The 25,916-nt window shown below is 46.5% G+C and overlaps 1 protein-coding gene across 1 annotated transcript in view; it reads right to left on the reverse strand.

The window, feature by feature from the left end:
- The window catches only part of EFEMP1 (EGF containing fibulin extracellular matrix protein 1), a 193,193-nt gene that overhangs the window by 158,335 nt on the left and 8,942 nt on the right, over window positions 1–25,916 (reverse strand). The window contains exon 2 of the mRNA XM_063918200.1: window positions 16,523–16,607. Coding sequence (XP_063774270.1) covers window positions 16,523–16,600 — 78 coding nt within the window. The 5' untranslated portion in view covers window positions 16,601–16,607. The remainder of the gene's footprint in view (window positions 1–16,522; window positions 16,608–25,916) is intronic.

Here is a 25,916-nt window from a genome sequence, read left to right on the forward strand (position 1 = left end):
TATGTTAATGTCACGTATTTGCCTTAGGCTCACATCATACCCTGGGACCCATGTTTTGGTGCTATATACAGCCTTAGGCTCACATCATACCCTGGGACCCATGTTTTGGTGCTATATACAGCCAACAACTGGCAGGTATGTTTTCCAAATGCAATAAATATTACAAAGCAGCTGGGAGTCCCCATTCTTTTTAAATGATGAAAATATCAGTACACTGACATGCGGGGGGACGCCCAGCAGAGGGCTAGTCCGCCCCGCATGTCAGGCTGCCCCCCCATCCCCTGAAGCTCCTGCAGCTGGCCGGAAGTTACTCATCGCTGCCCGGGTCGTAGCGGCTGCGTGTGATGTCATGCAGTTGCTGCGGCCCACCCTCCGCATGGTCACGCGCCCACAAAATGGTGGCCCCTCCTGCCCAGCGACCACCTCTGCCTGTCAATCAGGCAGAGGCGATCACTAGGCAATGACAGCCATCGGCTGTCAGCCATGCGCCGGCGCACTGCGGCGCCGGTACATGCGCAGTTCTGACCTGATCGCTGCACTATGATGAACTGCAGCGAGCGTTCAGGTCAGAATGACCCCCTATATTCACCCAGACCTGTTATTTTACAGAATAGGTGTATGAGCATATTAATTCTTTAGTCCGTGCATGCTATCATGAAACTTTAATTCAATTCTTACAATGTGCATTAATTATCTTTTTAGTTTAATCCAGTGCTTTCAGCAATGTCGACACAAAGGGCCTACTTCAGAGTTGATCACATCAGCAAATTTGTTAGCATTTGGGCAAAATTATGTGTACTGCAGGGGGGACAGATATAACATGTGCAGAGAGAGTTAGATGTGGGAGGGTTATTTTGTTTCTGTGCAGGGTAAATACTGGCTGCTTTATTTTTTTGGTTTTGCCCAACTGCTAACAAATTTGCTGCTGCGATCAACTCTGAATTACCCCCAAAGTTGCTATCTGCAGGTGATTCCCAAAGCAGAGAGCAATTCAGGGACATGTGGGAACAAAAATAACTCTGCTAATATCAAAACTTGGCTGAAATGTACAGATAACAGCTTGCATGAAAAGCAACACTTTTACTAAAAATCACCAGATGGCATATACCAGTGAATATATTAAAGTAATCTGTACGTCTGTAACCACGTTAATTAATTGAAAATCATAGCATTGGCATCATGAAAACCTCATTTTATTTTACCTCATTATTGAATTGATGCTCCTATAACTTTAATACCTAAGTAAATATTGAAATCCAGCTGACTCATTTGCATGATACATGCTCGTAGAATTTTTGAACACTCTACAAATTCTGTTCATCTGCAAAGCAGCTGAATCAGCCTATTTGCCATCACTTGGGACTTCTCCAGAGTCTGGTAATGATCTCTCTGTTTTATATGACTCATCTCTCTTTTGGGATAGATGGGTGAGGTCTGAGGAATGATGGGTTTATAAAGAAAGCTTTCTAAAGATACACACTAGAATATAAAACTAGAAAAAGATAATGAAGTCAGACCCTCTATCTTTTGACTGATTATTTGATTAACCCTGGCTCATGTACTAATTTATTTACTGTGATATTTTTGGTCACAAGTCATTAATAAGTTTGATTTATTATGTACAGTATATATAACAGGATCTTGGGATCCTCCTTTGACCCTTTTACACCTTTCCACTTAGAATGCTTCTCCTCCATTAACTATAAGTAGCAGCATCTGGAACCCTGACCACATACTATATACACAGTAGTACTGTATTTCATACTTCTGTAACCAGATCACATTTCCCACTTTGTGTACGTGAAATGTAAAAAAAAAAAAAAAAAAAAAAAAAAGATAAAAGGTTTTTGTACATTCCTCATTATTTTATGTCACAGAAAGAGCTTTCTCATGAAGCATAGTAGTGAAATATATTGATCCTGGCTGATAAGAAGGGGAATAAAAAAGACTCAGCTAATAGCAATAACCATCCAATTTATTGTTAATAATATAAAACAGAAATTGAATTTTTTTACAGTAGAGTTCTTAAATTGGGATAAGTGCAGGTATATATTCTATAGTCCGCTGCAACCTATCCTTAAAATTAGATGTATATTAATCTATAATCACTATAGTAATTTAGTGCAGCATGATAAAATAATAAATGAAGGCATTAATCATAGTTCAATATATGTAAATACTAAATAGTGGGATAGAAATGCAGGAAACAATGAAATAATAAAATAAAGAAACCGTTAGGTAACATATAGGGACATAATGCAAATTACTACTACTGTATGTACAGGTCCTCTGAAGATTACTGGAGGAAAAATAATTAGGGGTGAACTGACTGAACAAAGTATTTCTTAAACAATCAAACTACACTTGTCCAATTAAAAAAGCTTAGGATGGGTGTAAGGTGCATCCCTGACGATGCATTAAATTGGAGTGAAACGCGTAGGTATATAGAGTGAAACGCGTACGAATACCCTTGCACCACTAGATGTGAGTGCCACGTACACTGGAAGTGGATGTGCAAAGAATCAGATGTGTCCGATGTGCGCTACAAGGTTGCATTTCAAACAGCCAGGAAGCATGTAGCTGCACTGTGCGAAGGATGCGGTAACAAAACCAAGCAGCCTGCACTGTCAGCCGGAAAAGGGGACCAGCCATTGCACAAACAAATGTGCCAAATGGCCAATCCAGCCCTGCTCGCTTCTAATTTTACTGGACCTGAATGCTGCATTTCACACTGTTAGCCACTCACTTCTCATAAATGTCTTCATCTGTTCTATCCTGGCTGTTATCCTAATTCTCAAATTGCTTTTTAAGTTGAGTCTGCTTCCACTACCACTAACAGTGGAGTACCACATTTTCCATTCCTAGGCTGTCTCCTCTTTACAATTTCTCTTGGGAAATGAATAAGCTCCAGTAAAGTTCAGTTTCATTGCTATATGACTGGTACCCAAATGTATCTATTCTCTAGAGATGAGCGGGTTCGGTTTCTCTGAATCCGAACCCGCCAGAACTTCATGTTTTTTTTCACGGGTCCGAGCGACTCGGATCTTCCCGCCTTGCTCGGTTAACCCGAGCGCGCCCGAACGTCATCATGACGCTGTCGGATTCTCGCGAGGCTCGGATTCTATCGCGAGACTCGGATTCTATATAAGGAGCCGCGCGTCGCCGCCATTTTCACACGTGCATTGAGATTGATAGGGAGAGGACGTGGCTGGCGTCCTCTCCGTTTAGACACTTGATTTACTAATTTTGGGGAGCATTAGGAGTACTCAGTAGTGTACAGTGCAGAGTTTTGCTGATAGTGACCAGTGACTGACCACCACTTTTATTTATAATCCGTTCTCTGCCTGAAAAAAGCGATACACAGCACACAGTGACTCAGTCACATACCATATCTGTGTGCACTGCTCAGGCTCAGGCCAGTGTGCTGCATCATCTATTATCTATATATAATATTATATATCTGTCTGACTGCTCAGCTCACACAGCTTATAATTGTGGGGGAGACTGGGGAGCACTACTGCAGTGCCAGTTATAGGTTATAGCAGGAGCCAGGAGTACATAATATATTATATAGTGAGTGACCACCAGACACACAGTGCAGTTTATTTAATATATCCGTTCTCTGCCTGAAAAAAGCGATACACACAGTGACTCAGTCAGTCACATACCATATCTGTGTGCACTGCTCAGGCTCAGGCCAGTGTGCTGCATCATCTATATATATTATATATCTGTCTGACTGCTCAGCTCACACAGCTTATAATTGTGGGGGAGACTGGGGAGCACTACTGCAGTGCCAGTTATAGGTTATAGCAGGAGCCAGGAGTACATAATATTATATTAAAATTAAACAGTGCACACTTTTGCTGCAGGAGTGCCACTGCCAGTGTGACTAGTGACCAGTGACCTGACCACCAGTATATATAATATTAGTAGTATACTATCTCTTTATCAACCAGTCTATATTAGCAGCAGACACAGTACAGTGCGGTAGTTCACGGCTGTGGCTACCTCTGTGTCGGCACTCGGCAGCCCGTCCATAATTGTATATACCACCTAACCGTGGTTTTTTTTTCTTTCTTTATACATACATACTAGTTACGAGTATACTATCTCTTTATCAACCAGTCTATATATTAGCAGCAGACACAGTACAGTGCGGTAGTTCACGGCTGTGGCTACCTCTGTGTCGGCACTCGGCAGCCCGTCCATAATTGTATATACCACCTAACCGTGGTTTTTTTTTCTTTCTTTATACATACATACTAGTTACGAGTATACTATCTCTTTATCAACCAGTCTATATATTAGCAGCAGACACAGTACAGTGCGGTAGTTCACGGCTGTGGCTACCTCTGTGTCGGTACTCGGCAGCCCGTCCATAATTGTATATACCAGTGACCTAACCGTGGTTTTTTTTTCTTTCTTTATACATACATACTAGTTACGAGTATACTATCTCTTTATCAACCAGTCTATATATTAGCAGCAGACACAGTACAGTGCGGTAGTTCACGGCTGTGGCTACCTCTGTGTCGGCACTCGGCAGCCCGTCCATAATTGTATATACCACCTAACCGTGGTTTTTTTTTCTTTCTTTATACATACATACTAGTTACGAGTATACTATCTCTTTATCAACCAGTCTATATATTAGCAGCAGACACAGTACAGTGCGGTAGTTCACGGCTGTGGCTACCTCTGTGTCGGCACTCGGCAGCCCGTCCATAATTGTATATACCACCTAACCGTGGTTTTTTTTTCTTTCTTTATACATACATACTAGTTACGAGTATACTATCTCTTTATCAACCAGTCTATATATTAGCAGCAGACACAGTACAGTGCGGTAGTTCATGGCTGTGGCTACCTCTGTGTCGGCACTCGGCAGCCCGTCCATAATTGTATACTAGTATCCAATCCATCCATCTCCATTGTTTACCTGAGGTGCCTTTTAGTTGTGCCTATTAAAATATGGAGAACAAAAATGTTGAGGTTCCAAAATTAGGGAAAGATCAAGATCCACTTCCACCTCGTGCTGAAGCTGCTGCCACTAGTCATGGCCGAGACGATGAAATGCCAGCAACGTCGTCTGCCAAGGCCGATGCCCAATGGCATAGTACAGAGCATGTCAAAACCAAAACACCAAATATCAGTAAAAAAAGGACTCCAAAACCTAAAATAAAATTGTCGGAGGAGAAGCGTAAACTTGCCAATATGCCATTTACCACACGGAGTGGCAAGGAACGGCTGAGGCCCTGGCCTATGTTCATGGCTAGTGGTTCAGCTTCACATGAGGATGGAAGCACTCAGCCTCTCGCTAGAAAACTGAAAAGACTCAAGCTGGCAAAAGCACCGCAAAGAACTGTGCGTTCTTTGAAATCCCAAATCCACAAGGAGAGTCCAATTGTGTCGGTTGCGATGCCTGACCTTCCCAACACTGGACGTGAAGAGCATGCGCCTTCCACCATTTGCACGCCCCCTGCAAGTGCTGGAAGGAGCACCCGCAGTCCAGTTCCTGATAGTCAGATTGAAGATGTCAGTGTTGAAGTACACCAGGATGAGGAGGATATGGGTGTTGCTGGCGCTGGGGAGGAAATTGACCAGGAGGATTCTGATGGTGAGGTGGTTTGTTTAAGTCAGGCACCCGGGGAGACACCTGTTGTCCGTGGGAGGAATATGGCCGTTGACATGCCAGGTGAAAATACCAAAAAAATCAGCTCTTCGGTGTGGAGGTATTTCACCAGAAATGCGGACAACAGGTGTCAAGCCGTGTGTTCCCTTTGTCAAGCTGTAATAAGTAGGGGTAAGGACGTTAACCACCTCGGAACATCCTCCCTTATACGTCACCTGCAGCGCATTCATAATAAGTCAGTGACAAGTTCAAAAACTTTGGGTGACAGCGGAAGCAGTCCACTGACCAGTAAATCCCTTCCTCTTGTAACCAAGCTCACGCAAACCACCCCACCAACTCCCTCAGTGTCAATTTCCTCCTTCCCCAGGAATGCCAATAGTCCTGCAGGCCATGTCACTGGCAAGTCTGACGAGTCCTCTCCTGCCTGGGATTCCTCCGATGCATCCTTGCGTGTAACGCCTACTGCTGCTGGCGCTGCTGTTGTTGCCGCTGGGAGTCGATGGTCATCCCAGAGGGGAAGTCGTATGCCCACTTGTACTACTTCCAGTAAGCAATTGACTGTTCAACAGTCCTTTGCGAGGAAGATGAAATATCACAGCAGTCATCCTACTGCAAAGCGGATAACTGAGTCCTTGACAACTATGTTGGTGTTAGACGTGCATCCGGTATCCGCCGTTAGTTCACAGGGAACTAGACAATTTATTGAGGCAGTGTGCCCCCGTTACCAAATACCATCTAGGTTCCACTTCTGTAGGCAGGCGATACCGAGAATGTACACGGACGTCAGAAAAAGACTCACCAGTGTCCTAAAAAATGCAGTTGTACCCAATGTCCACTTAACCACGGACATGTGGACAAGTGGAGCAGGGCAGGGTCAGGACTATATGACTGTGACAGCCCACTGGGTAGATGTATGGACTCCCGCCGCAAGAACAGCAGCGGCGGCACCAGTAGCAGCATCTCGCAAACGCCAACTCTTTCCTAGGCAGGCTACGCTTTGTATCACCGCTTTCCAGAATACGCACACAGCTGAAAACCTCTTACGGCAACTGAGGAAGATCATCGCGGAATGGCTTACCCCAATTGGACTCTCCTGTGAATTTGTGGCATCGGACAACGCCAGCAATATTGTGTGTGCATTAAATATGGGCAAATTCCAGCACGTCCCATGTTTTGCACATACCTTGAATTTGGTGGTGCAGAATTTTTTAAAAAACGACAGGGGCGTGCAAGAGATGCTGTCGGTGGCCAGAAAAATTGCGGGACACTTTCGGCGTACAGGCACCACGTACAGAAGACTGGAGCACCACCAAAAACTACTGAACCTGCCCTGCCATCATCTGAAGCAAGAAGTGGTAACGAGGTGGAATTCAACCCTCTATATGCTTCAGAGGTTGGAGGAGCAGCAAAAGGCCATTCAAGCCTATACAATTGAGCACGATATAGGAGATGGAATGCACCTGTCTCAAGCGCAGTGGAGAATGATTTCAACGTTGTGCAAGGTTCTGATGCCCTTTGAACTTGCCACACGTGAAGTCAGTTCAGACACTGCCAGCCTGAGTCAGGTCATTCCCCTCATCAGGCTTTTGCAGAAGAAGCTGGAGGCATTGAAGAAGGAGCTAAAAGGGAGCGATTCCGCTAGGCATGTGGGACTTGTGGATGCAGCCCTTAATTCGCTTAACAAGGATTCACGGGTGGTCAATCTGTTGAAATCAGAGCACTACATTTTGGCCACCGTGCTCGATCCTAGATTTAAAGCCTACCTTGGATCTCTCTTTCCGGCAGACACAGGTCTGCTGGGGTTGAAAGACCTGCTGGTGACAAAATTGTCAAGTCAAGCGGAACGCGACCTGTCAACATCTCCTCCTTCACATTCTCCCGCAACTGGGGGTGCGAGGAAAAGGCTCAGAATTCCGAGCCCACCCGCTGGCGGTGATGCAGGGCAGTCTGGAGCGACTGCTGATGCTGACATCTGGTCCGGACTGAAGGACCTGACAACGATTACGGACATGTCGTCTACTGTCACTGCATATGATTCTCTCAACATTGATAGAATGGTGGAGGATTATATGAGTGACCGCATCCAAGTAGGCACGTCACACAGTCCGTACTTATACTGGCAGGAAAAAGAGGCAATTTGGAGGCCCTTGCACAAACTGGCTTTATTCTACCTAAGTTGCCCTCCCACAAGTGTGTACTCCGAAAGAGTGTTTAGTGCCGCCGCTCACCTTGTCAGCAATCGGCGTACGAGGTTACATCCAGAAAATGTGGAGAAGATGATGTTCATTAAAATGAATTATAATCAATTCCTCCGCGGAGACATTGACCAGCAGCAATTGCCTCCACAAAGTACACAGGGAGCTGAGATGGTGGATTCCAGTGGGGACGAATTGATAATCTGTGAGGAGGGGGATGTACACGGTGATATATCGGAGGGTGAAGATGAGGTGGACATCTTGCCTCTGTAGAGCCAGTTTGTGCAAGGAGAGATTAATTGCTTCTTTTTTGGGGGGGGGTCCAAACCAACCCGTCATATCAGTCACAGTCGTGTGGCAGACCCTGTCACTGAAATGATGGGTTGGTTAAAGTGTGCATGTCCTGTTTTGTTTATACAACATAAGGGTGGGTGGGAGGGCCCAAGGACAATTCCATCTTGCACCTCTTTTTTCTTTTCTTTTTCTTTGCATCATGTGCTGATTGGGGAGGGTTTTTTTGGAAGGGACATCCTGCGTGACACTGCAGTGCCACTCCTAGATGGGCCCGGTGTTTGTGTCGGCCACTAGGGTCGCTAATCTTACTCACACAGTCAGCTACCTCATTGCGCCTCTTTTTTTCTTTGCGTCATGTGCTGTTTGGGGAGGGTTTTTTGGAAGGGCCATCCTGCGTGACACTGCAGTGCCACTCCTAGATGGGCCCGGTGTTTGTGTCGGCCACTAGGGTCGCTTATCTTACTCACACAGCTACCTCATTGCGCCTCTTTTTTTCTTTGCGTCATGTGCTGTTTGGGGAGGGTTTTTTGGAAGGGACATCCTGCGTGACACTGCAGTGCCACTCCTAGATGGGCCCGGTGTTTGTGTCGGCCACTAGGGTCGCTTATCTTACTCACACAGCGACCTCGGTGCAAATTTTAGGACTAAAAATAATATTGTGAGGTGTGAGGTATTCAGAATAGACTGAAAATGAGTGTAAATTATGGTTTTTGAGGTTAATAATACTTTGGGATCAAAATGACCCCCAAATTCTATGATTTAAGCTGTTTTTTAGTGTTTTTTGAAAAAAACACCCGAATCCAAAACACACCCGAATCCGACAAAAAAAATTCGGTGAGGTTTTGCCAAAACGCGTTCGAACCCAAAACACGGCCGCGGAACCGAACCCAAAACCAAAACACAAAACCCGAAAAATTTCAGGCGCTCATCTCTACTATTCTCCCCATATCTCATCTGTGTTGGCCTGTGTTACTACTGATGTGTTTTCGACATTTACTCCTGGATAATCGCTCACCATTATAACCTCAGTCTTTCAAAGATTAAGCTTTGATTACTGTTCTTTCCCAGACTACATGTATTTTGACTACATCAGCTAAACTAATTTTCCTTGTAAAACTTTTTTCCTACGGCTACTGCACTCTATCATCCCTACATTGGTTGTCTGTATTTTACCAAACCAAAAATAAAATAATTATATTGATATACAGGGGCAAAATTACACCTTTGTGGGCCACATAGCAATAGCACCATATAGCCCGTGGAGGTGTAATAAAGGAAAAAGGTGATAAACACACAAAAAAAGTCTGCACAGTACTGTGAGTTAGTTGGGGCCTCCTAAGCCGCTGGGCTTCATAGCAATCGCACCCTTTGCACCCACTATATTTATGCCCCTGGTGATATACTGCACAAGGCCATGAATAATATTGCACCAATATACATCACTTTACTTATTTTCAATATCTTTGTACTTTTCCTTGCACAAGATCTGCATCTCTCAACCACATTCATTACTTCATACAAAAAGACTTTCCTCTAGCCACCAAACCTCCGCTAGCAAATTTACTAAATTCACAAACTACTGTTCACTCCCTAGGTCTAGTGGTGCATGCATACATGCAGGGGGGTTTCTGAATGCCTAGAAACCCTGGGCTGATCTCTCCAGAGAGCTCATCCACAGATCATACAGAATGTCTGCAGGGAGTAAAGAGCCCTATACACTGGCAGATAACACTGCACGATATGAACGTTCTCGTTCATTAATGAATAGCGTGTAATATGTAGGCACCAATGATGAACGATGCGCGGCCCTGCGCTCGTTCGCCGTTGGTGCCCCATCGCTTATGCATGCAGGCCAATATGGACGAGATTGTCCATATTAGCATGCATTGCTATGGCGCCGGGTGACGGGGGGAGTGAAGAAACGTCACTCCCCCCGTCACACCCCCCCCCCCCCCCCGCCGCTGGGTCACCCGTCTGCCGTATCGGCAGTCGGGCAGCTCGGTAGTGGGTCCTTTACTGCGCATGCTCACTGACTGCAGCTCCTTCCATCCTCACAGAGCCGCCACTCTTAGCACCGGGTGTTTGATTGTATATGTATTTATATATGTATGTTTGTATGTATGTATGTATGTATGTGTGCATATATTAAAGGGTGTGTATGTATGTGTATGTGCTATGTATATATGTATACGTGTTTGTATGTGTGTGTTCTATGTATATAAGTAAATGTATATAATGTATATAGGCAGGGCTGGATTTAGGTTCACATGGGCCTGGGGCTGAGAATGATCAAGGGCCTATTGTGAGAAGTTGAGGAGGTGTGGCTAATGCTGTGTGGGTGTGGCCAGTGACATATGAGTGTGTACACTCCCTACACTATAAGCCCCAATACAGTATCTCCCAAAATATGTAAAAGTAGAAAAACAGCATTAATTTGTGAGGAAAGTGGAAATATAATTTTAATTCTTATGATTTATGGCATCCATAAGACCATCTGGGCAGTTAATCATCATCGTGCGGTCATGGTAATGGGCACATTTTTTATCTGGGGCCTGGAGCTGTAGCGCCATCCGCCCCATTGTTAATCTGGCCGTGTTTATAGGTATGTAAGAACAGTGTCATCAGTGATCAGATCAGTGGACGAAAATTTCTTAGAAAAAGTGCAATTAAGCGCTGCAACATTGATAGATAAGATGCTGTTTTGTATTTATTAAACGTCCAGAGTTCTTGAATACCTTTTACAGTGACAGCAGCAGGCTGCCTAATGCGAAAGGCACCAGGCAGGTACAGCGCACAGGCGCTCCACTGAGTGCAGGCACATGGACTATCTATCTATCTATCTATCTATCTATCTATCTATCTATCTATCTATCTATCTATCTATCTATCTATCTATACACAGAACACCCTTCCCCCAGTATATATACAGTGTATACTGTATACTGTTTGTTTATATATATATATATATATATATAGATATATACACACACAGAGGTACTTTAAGAGAGGAGGTGGTCCATGAGCAGTCTCCAATGTGCTCCCCTCCTCCATTGTGACAAAGTATACTACGCAGGTCTCCAGCAACATGACGCCTGTGCCATGTTCCCATCGACATCTCTACTGCGCATGCGTAAATAATTGGAAAATAGCCCTGGCAGACATTTTCACAGTGATTGTTGCCACTGTGGAGCCAGAGCCGGGCCGACGAAGAGCTAAGTATAATTAAATGGGTGGAGGGTGTGCACTGTATGGGCCCCCCTGGACCCAGGGACCCGTATGCTCCGCACACCTTACACCCATTATAGATACGCCAGTGTATGTATATATATATATATCTCCTATATAATAGCCCTATTCTGTGATCTTGTGATTCATTTGCTAACGCTGGGCGGAGTCACAACAGTGGGCGGAGTTAGTCAAATGAGTCACAGATCTGGCCAAATCTATAGGACACTAGGAGCAGCTGCTGAAGCAGATAGTATGGACATGGCACAGGCAGGGTGCATACCTCCCAGCTTACACACACACACACACACACACACACACACGGCGAAAAGGGGGCGTGGCTTCGCGGGAGGGCCCCGTTTTCGCCAGTGAGGGGGCATGCTCAGCGCTCTGTGAGCTGCTGGCATGCCCCCAGGGGCTGATTATGAGTCCGGGGGGCACAGGGTACTTGAGACAGGGGAGCCCTATCTCATTGCTGTGCCTGCTGTGGGTTGGGGGCGTGGCCTAATCGCGGGACGCGAGGCCACGCCCCATTATGCAAATTCCGGGATTTTTTTTTTTTTTTTTAATGGTATTTTGGCCCCTCAGCTAGAGGTAAATCCAGAGGGGATGGTCGCTCCCCCCCTACACACCCGCACAGGCAGAAGAAAGCAGGGAGACTGCTGCCTCCCTGCAACACCACAGACCTGCCAATACACAGCAGCGTGTGCTGACTGTAGCACAATGCTGCCGCTGTTGCTGGCAGGACGGGGGAGCTTCAGAGCTGGGACAGAGCTACTCCAGCCAGGGGGCCCCCTAAAACTGTGGGGCCAACGGTACGTACCGCCTGCCCCCCCCCCCCCCTTAATCCGGCTCTGCTGCTGGAACCCCCCCTTAATCCGTACCCCCTGATGCCCCCTCTCCCTCTGTCTCCACTATTCACCGCTGCTCTGCTAAGCAGAACAGCGAGTACAGGAGCTTTCCAACTGCTCCCCCCCCCCACCGCAGGACACTGCGACCCGCGGGTGGGACAGCGGGACAGACCCCAAAAAATGGGACATTTGGGGGGTATGGGTGTGTGTGAGGGGGTATGCCATACTTGACCCCCACATCAGCATACTCAGCAGGGTCTCTCTGGCAGGGAGGAGCGTCACATTCTGGCACACTCCACGCTTCTTAGCTGTAGTTTTGTGGGTCACCAGCCGCTGTGCACTTTCCGTACTGCCTCTGTTATCTCCAGCACTTGCGACCCCACCGCTAGCTGCAGCGCTGCCACCCGCAGTGAGTTGCGCCCAGCTCCTTCACACACTTTAGCCGGCGGGTAGCGCTGCAGAAGTCCGCGCTGCTTGCAGGCTCTGACCCCCTCCTCCCCCCAGCATCAGCGTCTCCTGGGAGCTAACCAGTCACTCCCAGTCTCCCCTTACCATAGTGCCCAGCAGCCGTGAGGTCCGCGCCACGTGCATGCTATGACCCCTCCTCCCTCCAGCCGCAGCATCTCCTGGGGGCTAACCAGTCACTCCCAGTCTCACCTTACCACAGTGCCCGGCAGCTGCGCGAGGTCTGCGGTGTGTGACTGAGGAGGGGGGGAGTGATGCGGACGGGCAGAGGAAGCAGGAATACAGCCTAAGAGAGTCAGAAATGCCAAGTCTCCACCAGCAGCAGATGCCAACAGGTTGGAGTGGAACAGCAGCAGCCAGCAGCAGTGACTCCGGTAAGACACATCTGTCTGTCACCACTGTTCTGTCCCTAACACCAATCTTTCCCGTGCCCTGTGTTCTGTCATGTCCCTGTAACCCCTGGCCTTGACCTGCCACCCTTATCCTGGCCCTTTCACCCTTATCCTGGCCCTTTCACCCTTATCCTGGCCCTGTAACCCTTATGCTGGCCCTGCTACCCCTATCCTGGCCCTGTCACCTCTGTGCTTGCCCTGTCAACCCTATACTGGCCCTGACACCCCTGTCCCTGTCATTTCTGTCCTGGCCCCGTCGCCCATGTCCTGGCCCCGTCACCCCTGTCCTGGCCCCGTAACCCCTGTTCTGACCCTGTCACCCCTGTTCTGACCCTGTCACCCCTGTCCTGACCCAGTCAACCCTGTTCTGACCCTGTCACCCCTGTCCTGGCCCTGTTACTGCATACCCTCCAACTACTTTTTTGGCAGGTACAGTACCCGCAGCACCTCCAGACCTCTCCCCAATGCACCACACCTCCGCACCTTCCCCTCCACCACATGCGGCACTCCACCCCTCCCCCACATGCTGTGCCTCCAGACCCCCTACACCACCCGCGGCTCCCACTCCTCCGCCCCTTCACCACCCCCAGCAATCTCCAGGCCCCCTCCACCATTCACCCCCCTTATATGTCTCCCCCACACCTGCCCCCCTCCACCCGCAGCATCTGCAGACACCCTCCTCCATCCGCGGTCCCCCCCTCACCCACCCCTCCCCCACCAATGGCACCCCCGCACCTGCCCCACCACCACCTGCAGCACCTCCGGACCTCCTTCCCCATCTGCCGCAACACCCGTACCTGCCCCTCCCCTACCCATGGCGCCTACGGACCCCTACCCCACCAGTGGCACTCCCGCCCCTTCCCATCCAACAGCACCTCCGGAACCCTTCACCCATCTGCAACATCCCCACACCTGCCCCTCCCCCACCCATGGCACCCCTGCCCCTCCCCCACCTGCAGTGCCTCCGGACCCCTCCCCCATCTGCATCCCCCACTCCTCTGCCCCTCCCCCACCCGCAGCACCTCCCAACCCTTCCCCATCCAGGCCCCACCCCCACTTCCGCCCCCCCCTCCATCCGCAGCATCTACAGACACCATCCGCAGTACCCCCCGCACCCGCTACATTCTGTACATTGTGGCCTGCAGGTGCTGTTCACGCCATCGCAAGGGGCTGCGCCTCCTTCACCATCGCACACCCTTTCATTGTGCAATATTTAACCACTAACAAAGGAATGCAGGTGATACTCCATATAACACAAATATTGAACCCCAGAAAGGCATGCAAGGGTTAAGGGGGCGTAGCCCCTTGCGACGGTGTGAAGAGCGCCCGTAGGGCGCGATGAAGCACCTAGTATATATATATATATATATATATATATATATATAAATGTTGGTTTAATGCACCTATTGTAACTGCAGAGTTAATAAATGAAACCTCTATTGGCACAATGATTTAAGCAGTTATTACTTGACTTTCTCTATATCAAGAGAAAGCAACCTGGTATCTGGTGAACTTTAAAACATGTTTTTCAACATAAACAGTGTAGCACAGGAAATGTAACACTACACTATACATGAAGTTTTAGGCTCTGCTTAGAAAGCATAAATGTTTCCCATTTCCTAAATTTCACCAGAACTTGCACATTTTCCAAAATGTTTATTCTGCAATAATGTAGAAAGAAAGCTACAGAAAATGAATCACTCGTTCAATGCAGTATGATGAAGCCCTTGGGGAAAAAAACACAGAAAAAAAGTCATGTGTGGACTGTTTTGGCAACTTTAGCTGAATGTTAAATTAGCCTCTCTTAAATGAAAACATGTTTTCTTACTACAAGACCCTTGGGAGGGATGATTCCAGTCACACAATTCTGTTTTCGGTCATAGCTATATTATCTAAGATTCTTACTTATCTTTGCTTTTCCTCACAATCATTGTGTAATCCAAAGGCATCTAATTAAAACAATAGCAATAAACAAGAAAACTCCTACAAGTTTAACCTTGATACTCTTCCAAAAGTTACATTTAGTCATTTCACAATAACTTTACACAGTAAAAATAATGGTTGGAAATGGACCTTTTGAGAGATAGAGTATCTTTACAGTTTTACCATGTAACATATGTGTGTGTGCGTGTGTGTGATTTATATATATAAAAGGGATGCAGTCAATTTACCGACAATCAAAATCCTGACCGTCAAAATACCAACAGCAAAATACCGACAAGGTCAAAATACCAACATTTATAATGTTGACAGGTCAAAAAGTCGACATAAGTTTTTCATGATTTTTTTCCTTGAAACCGAGTTGTTCATACTTTACCATCCCAGTGAACCTGGAAGGGGAATATAATAGTGTGCTGAGCACGAGGCACCGTGCCCGCGCGAGCCATACGAGGGGACTCGGTACACTTACATGGTGTCCAGTTGACCTATGTCAACATACACACCAAAAATCAAAGAAAAACTTGTGTCAGCATTTTGACATGTCGACATTTTTCATGTCGGGATTTTGACCTTGTCGGTATTTTAAATGTCGTTATTTTGTCCATGTCGGGATTTTGACCTTGTCGGAATTTTGGCCGTCGGTCAATTGCTGTCAGGATTTTGACCGTCGGGATTTTGATTGTAGGTATTTCATACCGATCCCATATAAAACACACACATGTATATTTGTCCGGGTTGATATGTTAACAAATTGGTCCAGGTTACCGAAATTTGTTGAAAAGCTAACACCTACTACACTGTAGAATAAGGCTAATCACAGCGCAAACATGGAACATAGGGTGTAATTCAGAGTTGATCGCAGCAGCAAATTTGTTAGCAGTTGGTCAAAACCATGGGGGTAATTCAGACCTGGGGGCTGATTCAGACCTAATCGGTGCTGTGCGTTTTCACACAGCAGCGATCAGTTCTGAACTGCGCATGTGCCTGTGCCGCAGTGCGCCGGCGCATGCCAGACAGCCGACGACTGTCATAGCCATGCGATCACCTCTGCCTGATTGACCCAAATCTAACTATCTCTGCACATGTTACATCTGCTCCACCTGCACTGCACATGGTTTTGCCCATTAGAGAAAATTTTTGTTGTTGCGATCAGGTCTGAATTAGGCCCATAGATCAATCAGTAAACATCAACAAATATTTATTTTATTTAGTGATCACAGCGGGAATTTACAAATGGCAGTCTGGTAAATGCACCTGAATTTTGATAGATTTAAATGAATTTTACCGTTAATTTTAGATACTTAACACTGCTTAATAAATAGTACTTAATGTGTTTTTTTACTAAACAGTGTAACACAGCATATAACATTAAGACGCTAAAGTATGTCCCCCATCTCTCCCATGTCACAAAACACACATGAAAGACACAGATGGATATACGTGGGACAAGATAGACAGTAATGTTTAAAATCACATTAGGCTTAAACTGTTTTTAGTATTACAATATTATATTACAGTTCTTACCGTGTATGTAATGGTCTCATCAGTGTCTTGTGTTGATATTGATTGAATCAATGTAGCAAAAAACAAAATCCCCAACATGCTGAAACTTTAAGGAAAAACAAAATTAGTATGTTTTTTTTTTATTCTTTGTTTTTTTAGCAAACTTACATCTTGATTCAGAGGTGCACACAATGTTGATGTTGGATGCAGTGGGACAATTTTTTCCCGCTGTGCATGAGCAGTGATTGATTAGCGATAGACCACGCAGTGGCATAACTCCCAGGGGCAATGGAGATACCTGCCTCCAGGCTCCAAGCCCTGAAGGGACACCTGCATGTACAGCAGCACCAGTATGGTTCGCAGCGGAATCCAAGTGTGACTGCTGCTCTTCCAATGGAGCTCCGTGGCGCACTTGCTACTGCTGCATAGTTAATTGGCTCTGTCACAGGAATCCTGCTAACACCTGTAATAGGGGACAGGACGGCTCTCATCTGGTACTGCTCAGCATGTGCTGCAGCACGCAATGGTGCACCGGCCACTGCTGCTTGAATGTGAGATGGGACCCACCATGTGTAAATCTGGCCTTGGTACTAGCCAGTGCCTCCTGGGCCATTAATCTCACCGCACGTCCCTGACATATATATATATATATATATATATATATATCAGGGACGTGCGGTGAGATAAATGGCCCAGGAGGCACTGGGCCATTCTCCAAACTCCCGCACTTGCTCCAATGTTCAGCAGAGTGGGATATTGTGGATTGCATTTGGAAAACCCCCTCTAGAAATCCTGCATTTGTCACTGGATCGCCCAGCACACCATGCAGCATGCCACATTGCAGCAAGATGAAAATGGCTACAAATGTATATATATATATATATATATACATACACTTCCTTGAGAGTATGGGCGGCATTCGGAGACTTGTATAACACAAATTAAGTGTAAAGGGCCCCGCCGGGCATACTTTAATGGTGACGTTTTGGGGTAACAATCCCCTTCCTCAGACAATATAACATTCAAACCAGTGCAATATAAAGACATTAGAAGTGACCATACCCTCCTTATGTCGCTCCAGTGAGTCTCCGAGTGCCACCCACACTCTGAAGGAAGTATACATGCAGGTTACAGATCTGAGGGGAAGGCACCTGAGCCAGGTATACGTAAGACCGGAGTGCCGGGGATTTATATATATATATATAAATATATATATATACACACAAACAAAAAACAATTGCGCTTAGTGTATAGCCTTAGAACTTGCTTGGATTCAAATTCTCATTTCCATGTATATTCCAAGAGGATTTTCTCCACGGTGTGGGTTTTTAACATATGGTGTCACCTGTAAACATACCCTCACACCAAAAAGTCACCCCCAAAAAATGGCCAATGACCTAATTAGATATGATACCAAAGGACTTTTTATTAAAAGAGTACATATAAAGCTTCATATGTTCACATGAACATTTAAAAAAATTCCATCTAGATACAGCCCAGGAAATCCATCAGTTTCAACAGTTGGAACATTCACCCTCACCTTTGCAAGTGTAAGCTCAATAGTGTGTAATGGTGAACCGAACAGAAGACAGTAACTGATTTGATCCAACGCATTTTGTAAAAATTACTTCTTCAGGGGTTTATATATGGTATCACAAAGGAAAAATCCTCCATGAGTGAAGGCAACCATAGTCCATGTATATGTTTTTTAAAAAGTTGATTGAATCAATTAATCCACCCAAAAGTAGTTGTGGGGCAATGGAACCAAGCAAAAAAGAGCTTTCTTTATAAGTATTCGGCTCTTTATACTGGACCTAGTTGTAGTTTCTGTAATTATATATACATATATATCTAGCATTGTCTTGCATTAGGAGGAAACCAGGGCCAACCGCACCAGCATATGGTCTCACAAGGGGTCTGAGGATCTCATCTCGGTACCTAATGGCAGTCAGGCTACCTCTGGCGAGCACATGGAGGGCTGTGCGGCCCCCCAAAGAAATGCCACCCCACACCATTACTGACCCGCTGCCAAACCGGTAATGCTGGAGGATGTTGCAGGCAGCAGAACGTTCTCCTTGGCGTCTCCAGACTCTGTCACATGTGCTCAGTGAGAACCTGCTTTCATCTGTGAAGAGCACAGGGCGCCAGTGGCGAATTTGCCAATCTTGGTGTTCTCTGGAAAATGCCAAATGTCCTGCACGGTGTTGGGCTGTAAGCACAACCCCCACCTGTGGACGTCGGGCCCTCATACCACCCTCATGGAGTCTGTTTCTGATCGTTTGAGTAGACACATGCACATTTGTTGCTTGCTGGAGGTCATTTTGCAGGGCTCTGGCAGTGCTCCTCCTGTTCCTCCTTGCACAAAGGCAGAGGTAGCGGTCCTACTGCTGGGTTGTTGCCCTCCTACGGCCTCCTCCACGTCTCCTGATGTACTGGCCTGTCTCCTGGTAGCGCCTCCATGCTCTGGACACTACGCTGACAGACACAGCATACCTTCTTGCCACAGCTCGCATTGATGTGCCATCCTGGATGAGCTGCACTACCTGAGCCACTTGTGTGGGTTGTAGACTCCGTCTCATGCTACCACTAGAGCGAAAGCACCGCCAGCTTTCAAAAGTGACCAAAACATCAGCCAGAAAGCATAGGAGATGAGAAGTGGTCTGTGGTCACCACCTGCAGAACGACTCCTTTATTGGGGGTGTCTTGCTAATTGCCTCTAATTTCCACCTGTTGTCTATTCCATTTGCACAACAGCATGTGAAATTGATTGTCAATCAGTGTTGCTTCCTAAGTGGACAGTTTGATTTCACAGAAGTGTGATTGACTTGGAGTTACATTGTGTTGTTTAAGTGTTCCCTTTATTTTTTTGAGCAGTGTATATATATATATATATATAAACACACACACACACACACACACACACACACACACACACACACACACACACACACACACACTTTATGTCTTTCCTTTTTTCCTATGTGTGTGTGTGTGTGTGTGTGTGTGTGGTGTGGGGGGGGCATGAAACTCTAATTTACCCATATTTGTACACAACCACTTTTCGTCAAAATGCCTGCAACACTCCCATAACACAGCAGCATATCTGTGCTTCTTATAAGCCACCCACCCTGTCACTACCCAGGAACACTCAATACATTTCTAATATATTTCAGACACAATGCATATGAATCAGTACTAATGGGTACATTTACTCAGATGGGAGTTCTATTTAAGATGAGATGTTGCCCATAGGAAACACTCAGATTCTACTTCTCATTTATCCTGTACCTTCTAGAAGATAATACCTGACATCTGATTGTTGCTATGGGCAACATCCCAACTTAAATGGAACTCCCATCTTAGTAAATTTACCCCTAAGACTCTGTGCGGTAGCAATCGAGACATATACGCTAGAGATGAGCGCCGGAAATTTTTCGGGTTTTGTGTTTTGGTTTTGGGTTCGGTTCCGCGGCCGTGTTTTGGGTTCGACCGCGTTTTGGCAAAACCTAACCGAATTTTTTTTGTCGGATTCGGGTGTGTTTTGGATTCGGGTGTTTTTTTCCAAAAAACCTAAAAAACAGCTTAAATCATAGAATTTGGGGGTCATTTTGATCCCAAAGTATTATTAACCTCAAAAACCATAATTTCCACTCATTTTCAGTCTATTCTGAATACCTCACACCTCACAATATTATTTTTAGACCTAAAATTTGCACCGAGGTCGCTGGATGACTAAGCTAAGCGACCCTAGTGGCCGACACAAACACCTGGCCCATCTAGGAGTGGCACTGCAGTGTCACGCAGGATGTCCCTTCCAAAAAACCCTCCCCAAACAGCACATGACGCAAAGAAAAAAAGAGGCGCAATGAGGTAGCTGTGTGAGTAAGATAAGCGACCCTAGTGGCCGACACAAACACCGGGCCCATCTAGGAGTGTCACTGCAGTGTCACGCAGGATGTCCCTTCCAAAAAACCCTCCCCAAACAGCACATGACGCAAAGAAAAAAAGAGGCGCAATGAGGTAGCTGTGTGAGTAAGATAAGCAACCCTAGTGGCCGACACAAACACCGGGCCCATCTAGGAGTGGCACTGCAGTGTCACGCAGGATGTCCCTTCCAAAAAACCCTCCCCAAACAGCACATGACGCAAAGAAAAAAAGAGGCGCAATGAGGTAGCTGTGTGAGTAAGATAAGCGACCCTAGTGGCCGACACAAACACCGGGCCCATCTAGGAGTGGCACTGCAGTGTCACGCAGGATGTCCCTTCCAAAAAACCCTCCCCAAACAGCACATGACGCAAAGAAAAAAAGAGGCGCAATGAGGTAGCTGTGTGAGTAAGATAAGCGACCCTAGTGGCCGACACAAACACCGGGCCCATCTAGGAGTGGCACTGCAGTGTCACGCAGGATGTCCCTTCCAAAAAACCCTCCCCAATCAGCACATGACGCAAAGAAAAAAAGAGGCGCAATGAGGTAGCTGTGTGAGTAAGATAAGCGACCCTAGTGGCCGACACAAACACCGGGCCCATCTAGGAGTGTCACTGCAGTGTCACGCAGGATGTCCCTTCCAAAAAACCCTCCCCAAACAGCACATGACGCAAAGAAAATTTAAAGAAAAAAGAGGTGCAAGATGGAATTGTCCTTGGGCCCTCCCACCCACCCTTATGTTGTATAAACAGGACATGCACACTTTAACCAACCCATCATTTCAGTGACAGGGTCTGCCACACGACTGTGACTGATATGACGGGTTGGTTTGGACCCCCACCAAAAAAGAAGCAATTAATCTCTCCTTGCACAAACTGGCTCTACAGAGGCAAGATGTCCACCTCATCATCATCCTCCGATATATCACCGTGTACATCCCCCTCCTCACAGATTATCAATTCGTCCCCACTGGAATCCACCATCTCAGCTCCCTGTGTACTTTGTGGAGGCAATTGCTGCTGGTCAATGTCTCCGCGGAGGAATTGATTATAATTCATTTTAATGAACATCATCTTCTCCACATTTTCTGGATGTAACCTCGTACGCCGATTGCTGACAAGGTGAGCGGCGGCACTAAACACTCCTTCGGAGTACACACTTGTGGGAGGGCAACTTAGGTAGAATAAAGCCAGTTTGTGCAAGGGCCTCCAAATTGCCTCTTTTTCCTGCCAGTATAAGTACGGACTGTGTGACGTGCCTACTTGGATGCGGTCACTCATATAATCCTCCACCATTCTTTCAATGTTGAGAGAATCATATGCAGTGACAGTAGACGACATGTCCGTAATCGTTGTCAGGTCCTTCAGTCCGGACCAGATGTCAGCATCAGCAGTCGCTCCAGACTGCCCTGCATCACCGCCAGCGGGTGGGCTCGGAATTCTGAGCCTTTTCCTCGCACCCCCAGTTGCGGGAGAATGTGAAGGAGGAGATGTTGACAGGTCGCGTTCCGCTTGACTTGACAATTTTCTCACCAGCAGGTCTTTCAACCCCAGCAGACTTGTGTCTGCCGGAAAGAGAGATCCAAGGTAGGCTTTAAATCTAGGATCGAGCACGGTGGCCAAAATGTAGTGCTCTGATTTCAACAGATTGACCACCCGTGAATCCTTGTTAAGCGAATTAAGGGCTCCATCCACAAGTCCCACATGCCTAGCGGAATCGCTCCGTGTTAGCTCCTCCTTCAATGTCTCCAGCTTCTTCTGCAAAAGCCTGATGAGGGGAATGAACTGACTCAGGCTGGCAGTGTCTGAACTGACTTCACGTGTGGCAAGTTCAAAGGGCATCAGAACCTTGCACAACGTTGAAATCATTCTCCACTGCGCTTGAGACAGGTGCATTCCACCTCCTATATCGTGCTCAATTGTATAGGCTTGAATGGCCTTTTGCTGCTCCTCCAACCTCTGAAGCATATAGAGGGTTGAATTCCACCTCGTTACCACTTCTTGCTTCAGATGATGGCAGGGCAGGTTCAGTAGTTTTTGGTGGTGCTCCAGTCTTCTGTACGTGGTGCCTGTACGCCGAAAGTGTCCCGCAATTCTTCTGGCCACCAACAGCATCTCTTGCACGCCCCTGTCGTTTTTAAAAAAATTCTGCACCACCAAATTCAAGGTATGTGCAAAACATGGGACGTGCTGGAATTTGCCCATATTTAATGCACACACAATATTGCTGGCGTTGTCCGATGCCACAAATCCACAGGAGAGTCCAATTGGGGTAAGCCATTCCGCGATGATCTTCCTCAGTTGCCGTAAGAGGTTTTCAGCTGTGTGCGTATTCTGGAAACCGGTGATACAAAGCGTAGCCTGCCTAGGAAAGAGTTGGCGTTTGCGAGATGCTGCTACTGGTGCCGCCGCTGCTGTTCTTGCGGCGGGAGTCCATACATCTACCCAGTGGGCTGTCACAGTCATATAGTCCTGACCCTGCCCTGCTCCACTTGTCCACATGTCCGTGGTTAAGTGGACATTGGGTACAACTGCATTTTTTAGGACACTGGTGAGTCTTTTTCTGACGTCCGTGTACATTCTCGGTATCGCCTGCCTAGAGAAGTGGAACCTAGATGGTATTTGGTAACGGGGGCACACTGCCTCAATAAATTGTCTAGTTCCCTGTGAACTAACGGCGGATACCGGACGCACGTCTAACACCAACATAGTTGTCAAGGCCTCAGTTATCCGCTTTGCAGCAGGATAACTGCTGTGATATTTCATCTTCCTCGCAAAGGACTGTTGAACAGTCAATTGCTTACTGGAAGTAGTACAAGTGGGCTTACGACTTCCCCTCTGGGATGACCATCGACTCCCAGCAGCAACAACAGCAGCGCCAGCAGCAGTAGGCGTTACACGCAAGGATGCACCGGAGGAATCCCAGGCATGAGAGGACTCGTCAGAATTGCCAGTGACATGGCCTGCAGGACTATTGGCATTCCTGGGGAAGGAGGAAATTGACACTGAGGGAGTTGGTGGGGTGGTTTGCGTGAGCTTGGTTACAAGAGGAAGGGATTTACTGGTCAGTGGACTGCTTCCGCTGTCGCCCAAAGTTTTTGAACTTGTCACTGACTTATTATGAATGCGCTGCAGGTGACGTATAAGGGAGGATGTTCCGAGGTGGTTAACGTCCTTACCCCTACTTATTACAGCTTGACAAAGGCAACACACGGCTTGACACCTGTTGTCTGCATTTCTGTTGAAATACTTCCACACCGAAGAGCTGATTTTTTTGGTATTTTCACCAGGCATGTCAGTGGCCATATTCCTCCCACGGACAACAGGTGTCTCCCCGGGTGCCTGACTTAAACAAACCACCTCACCATCAGAATCCTCCTGGTCAATTTCCTCCCCAGCGCCAGCAACACCCATATCCTCCTCATCCTGGTGTACTTCAACACTGACATCTTCAATCTGACTATCAGGAACTGGACTGCGGGTGCTCCTTCCAGCACTTGCAGGGGGCGTGCAAATGGTGGAAGGCGCATGCTCTTCACGTCCAGTGTTGGGAAGGTCAGGCATCGCAACCGACACAATTGGACTCTCCTTGTGGATTTGGGATTTCGAAGAACGCACAGTTCTTTGCGGTGCTTTTGCCAGCTTGAGTCTTTTCAGTTTTCTAGCGAGAGGCTGAGTGCTTCCATCCTCATGTGAAGCTGAACCACTAGCCATGAACATAGGCCAGGGCCTCAGCCGTTCCTTGCCACTCCGTGTGGTAAATGGCATATTGGCAAGTTTACGCTTCTCCTCCGACAATTTTATTTTAGGTTTTGGAGTCCTTTTTTTACTGATATTTGGTGTTTTGGATTTGACATGCTCTGTACTATGACATTGGGCATCGGCCTTGGCAGACGACGTTGCTGGCATTTCATCGTCTCGGCCATGACTAGTGGCAGCAGCTTCAGCACGAGGTGGAAGTGGATCTTGATCTTTCCCTAATTTTGGAACCTCAACATTTTTGTTCTCCATATTTTAATAGGCACAACTAAAAGGCACCTCAGGTAAACAATGGAGATGGATGGATACTAGTATACAATTATGGATGGACTGCCGAGTGCCGACACAGAGGTAGCTACAGCCGTGGACTACCGTACTGTACTGTGTCTGCTGCTAATATAGACTGGTTGATAATGAGATGTAGTATGTATAAAGAAGAAAGAAAAAAAAACCACGGGTAGGTGGTATACAATTATGGATGGACTGCCGATTGCCGACACAGAGGTAGCTACAGCCGTGGACTACCGTACTGTACTGTGTCTGCTGCTAATATAGACTGGATGATAATGAGATGTAGTATGTATAAAGAAGAAAGAAAAAAAAAACCACGGGTAGGTGGTATACAATTATGGATGGACTGCCGAGTGCCGACACAGAGGTAGCTACAGCCGTGAACTACCGTACTGTGTCTGCTGCTAATATAGACTGGTTGATAATGAGATGTAGTATGTATAAAGAAGAAAGAAAAAAAAAAACACGGGTAGGTGGTATACAATTATGGATGGACTGCCGAGTGCCGACACAGAGGTAGCTACAGCCGTGGACTACCGTACTGTACTGTGTCTGCTGCTAATATAGACTAGTTGATAATGAGATGTAGTATGTATAAAGAAGAAAAGAAAAAAAAACCACGGGTAGGTGGTATACAATTATGGATGGACTGCCGAGTGCCGACACAGAGGTAGCTACAGCCGTGGACTACCGTACTGTACTGTGTCTGCTGCTAATATAGACTGGATGATAATGAGATGTAGTATGTATAAAGAAGAAAGAAAAAAAAAACCACGGGTAGGTGGTATACAATTATGGATGGACTGCCGAGTGCCGACACAGAGGTAGCTACAGCCGTGAACTACCGTACTGTGTCTGCTGCTAATATAGACTGGTTGATAATGAGATGTAGTATGTATAAAGAAGAAAGAAAAAAAAAAACACGGGTAGGTGGTATACAATTATGGATGGACTGCCGAGTGCCGACACAGAGGTAGCTACAGCCGTGGACTACCGTACTGTACTGTGTCTGCTGCTAATATAGACTGGATGATAATGAGATGTAGTATGTATAAAGAAGAAAGAAAAAAAAAACCACGGGTAGGTGGTATACAATTATGGATGGACTGCCGAGTGCCGACACAGAGGTAGCTACAGCCGTGAACTACCGTACTGTGTCTGCTGCTAGTATAGACTGGATGATAAATAATGATATAAAATATATATATATATCACTACTGCAGCCGGACAGGTATATATTATATAATGACGGACCTGCTGGACACTGTCTGTCAGCAGAATGAGTTTTTTAATTTTTATAGAATAAAAAAACACCACACAAGTCACACGACGAGTGTACTTTTTCAGGCAGACATTCAATCACAATATACTATACTGGTGGTCAGTGTGGTCAGGTCACTGGTCACAGTGGTCAGTGGTCAGTCACACTGGCAGTGGCACTC

This window comes from Pseudophryne corroboree, chromosome 4 (genome assembly GCF_028390025.1).
Source record: "Pseudophryne corroboree isolate aPseCor3 chromosome 4, aPseCor3.hap2, whole genome shotgun sequence".
NCBI classification, from domain to species: domain Eukaryota; kingdom Metazoa; phylum Chordata; class Amphibia; order Anura; family Myobatrachidae; genus Pseudophryne; species Pseudophryne corroboree.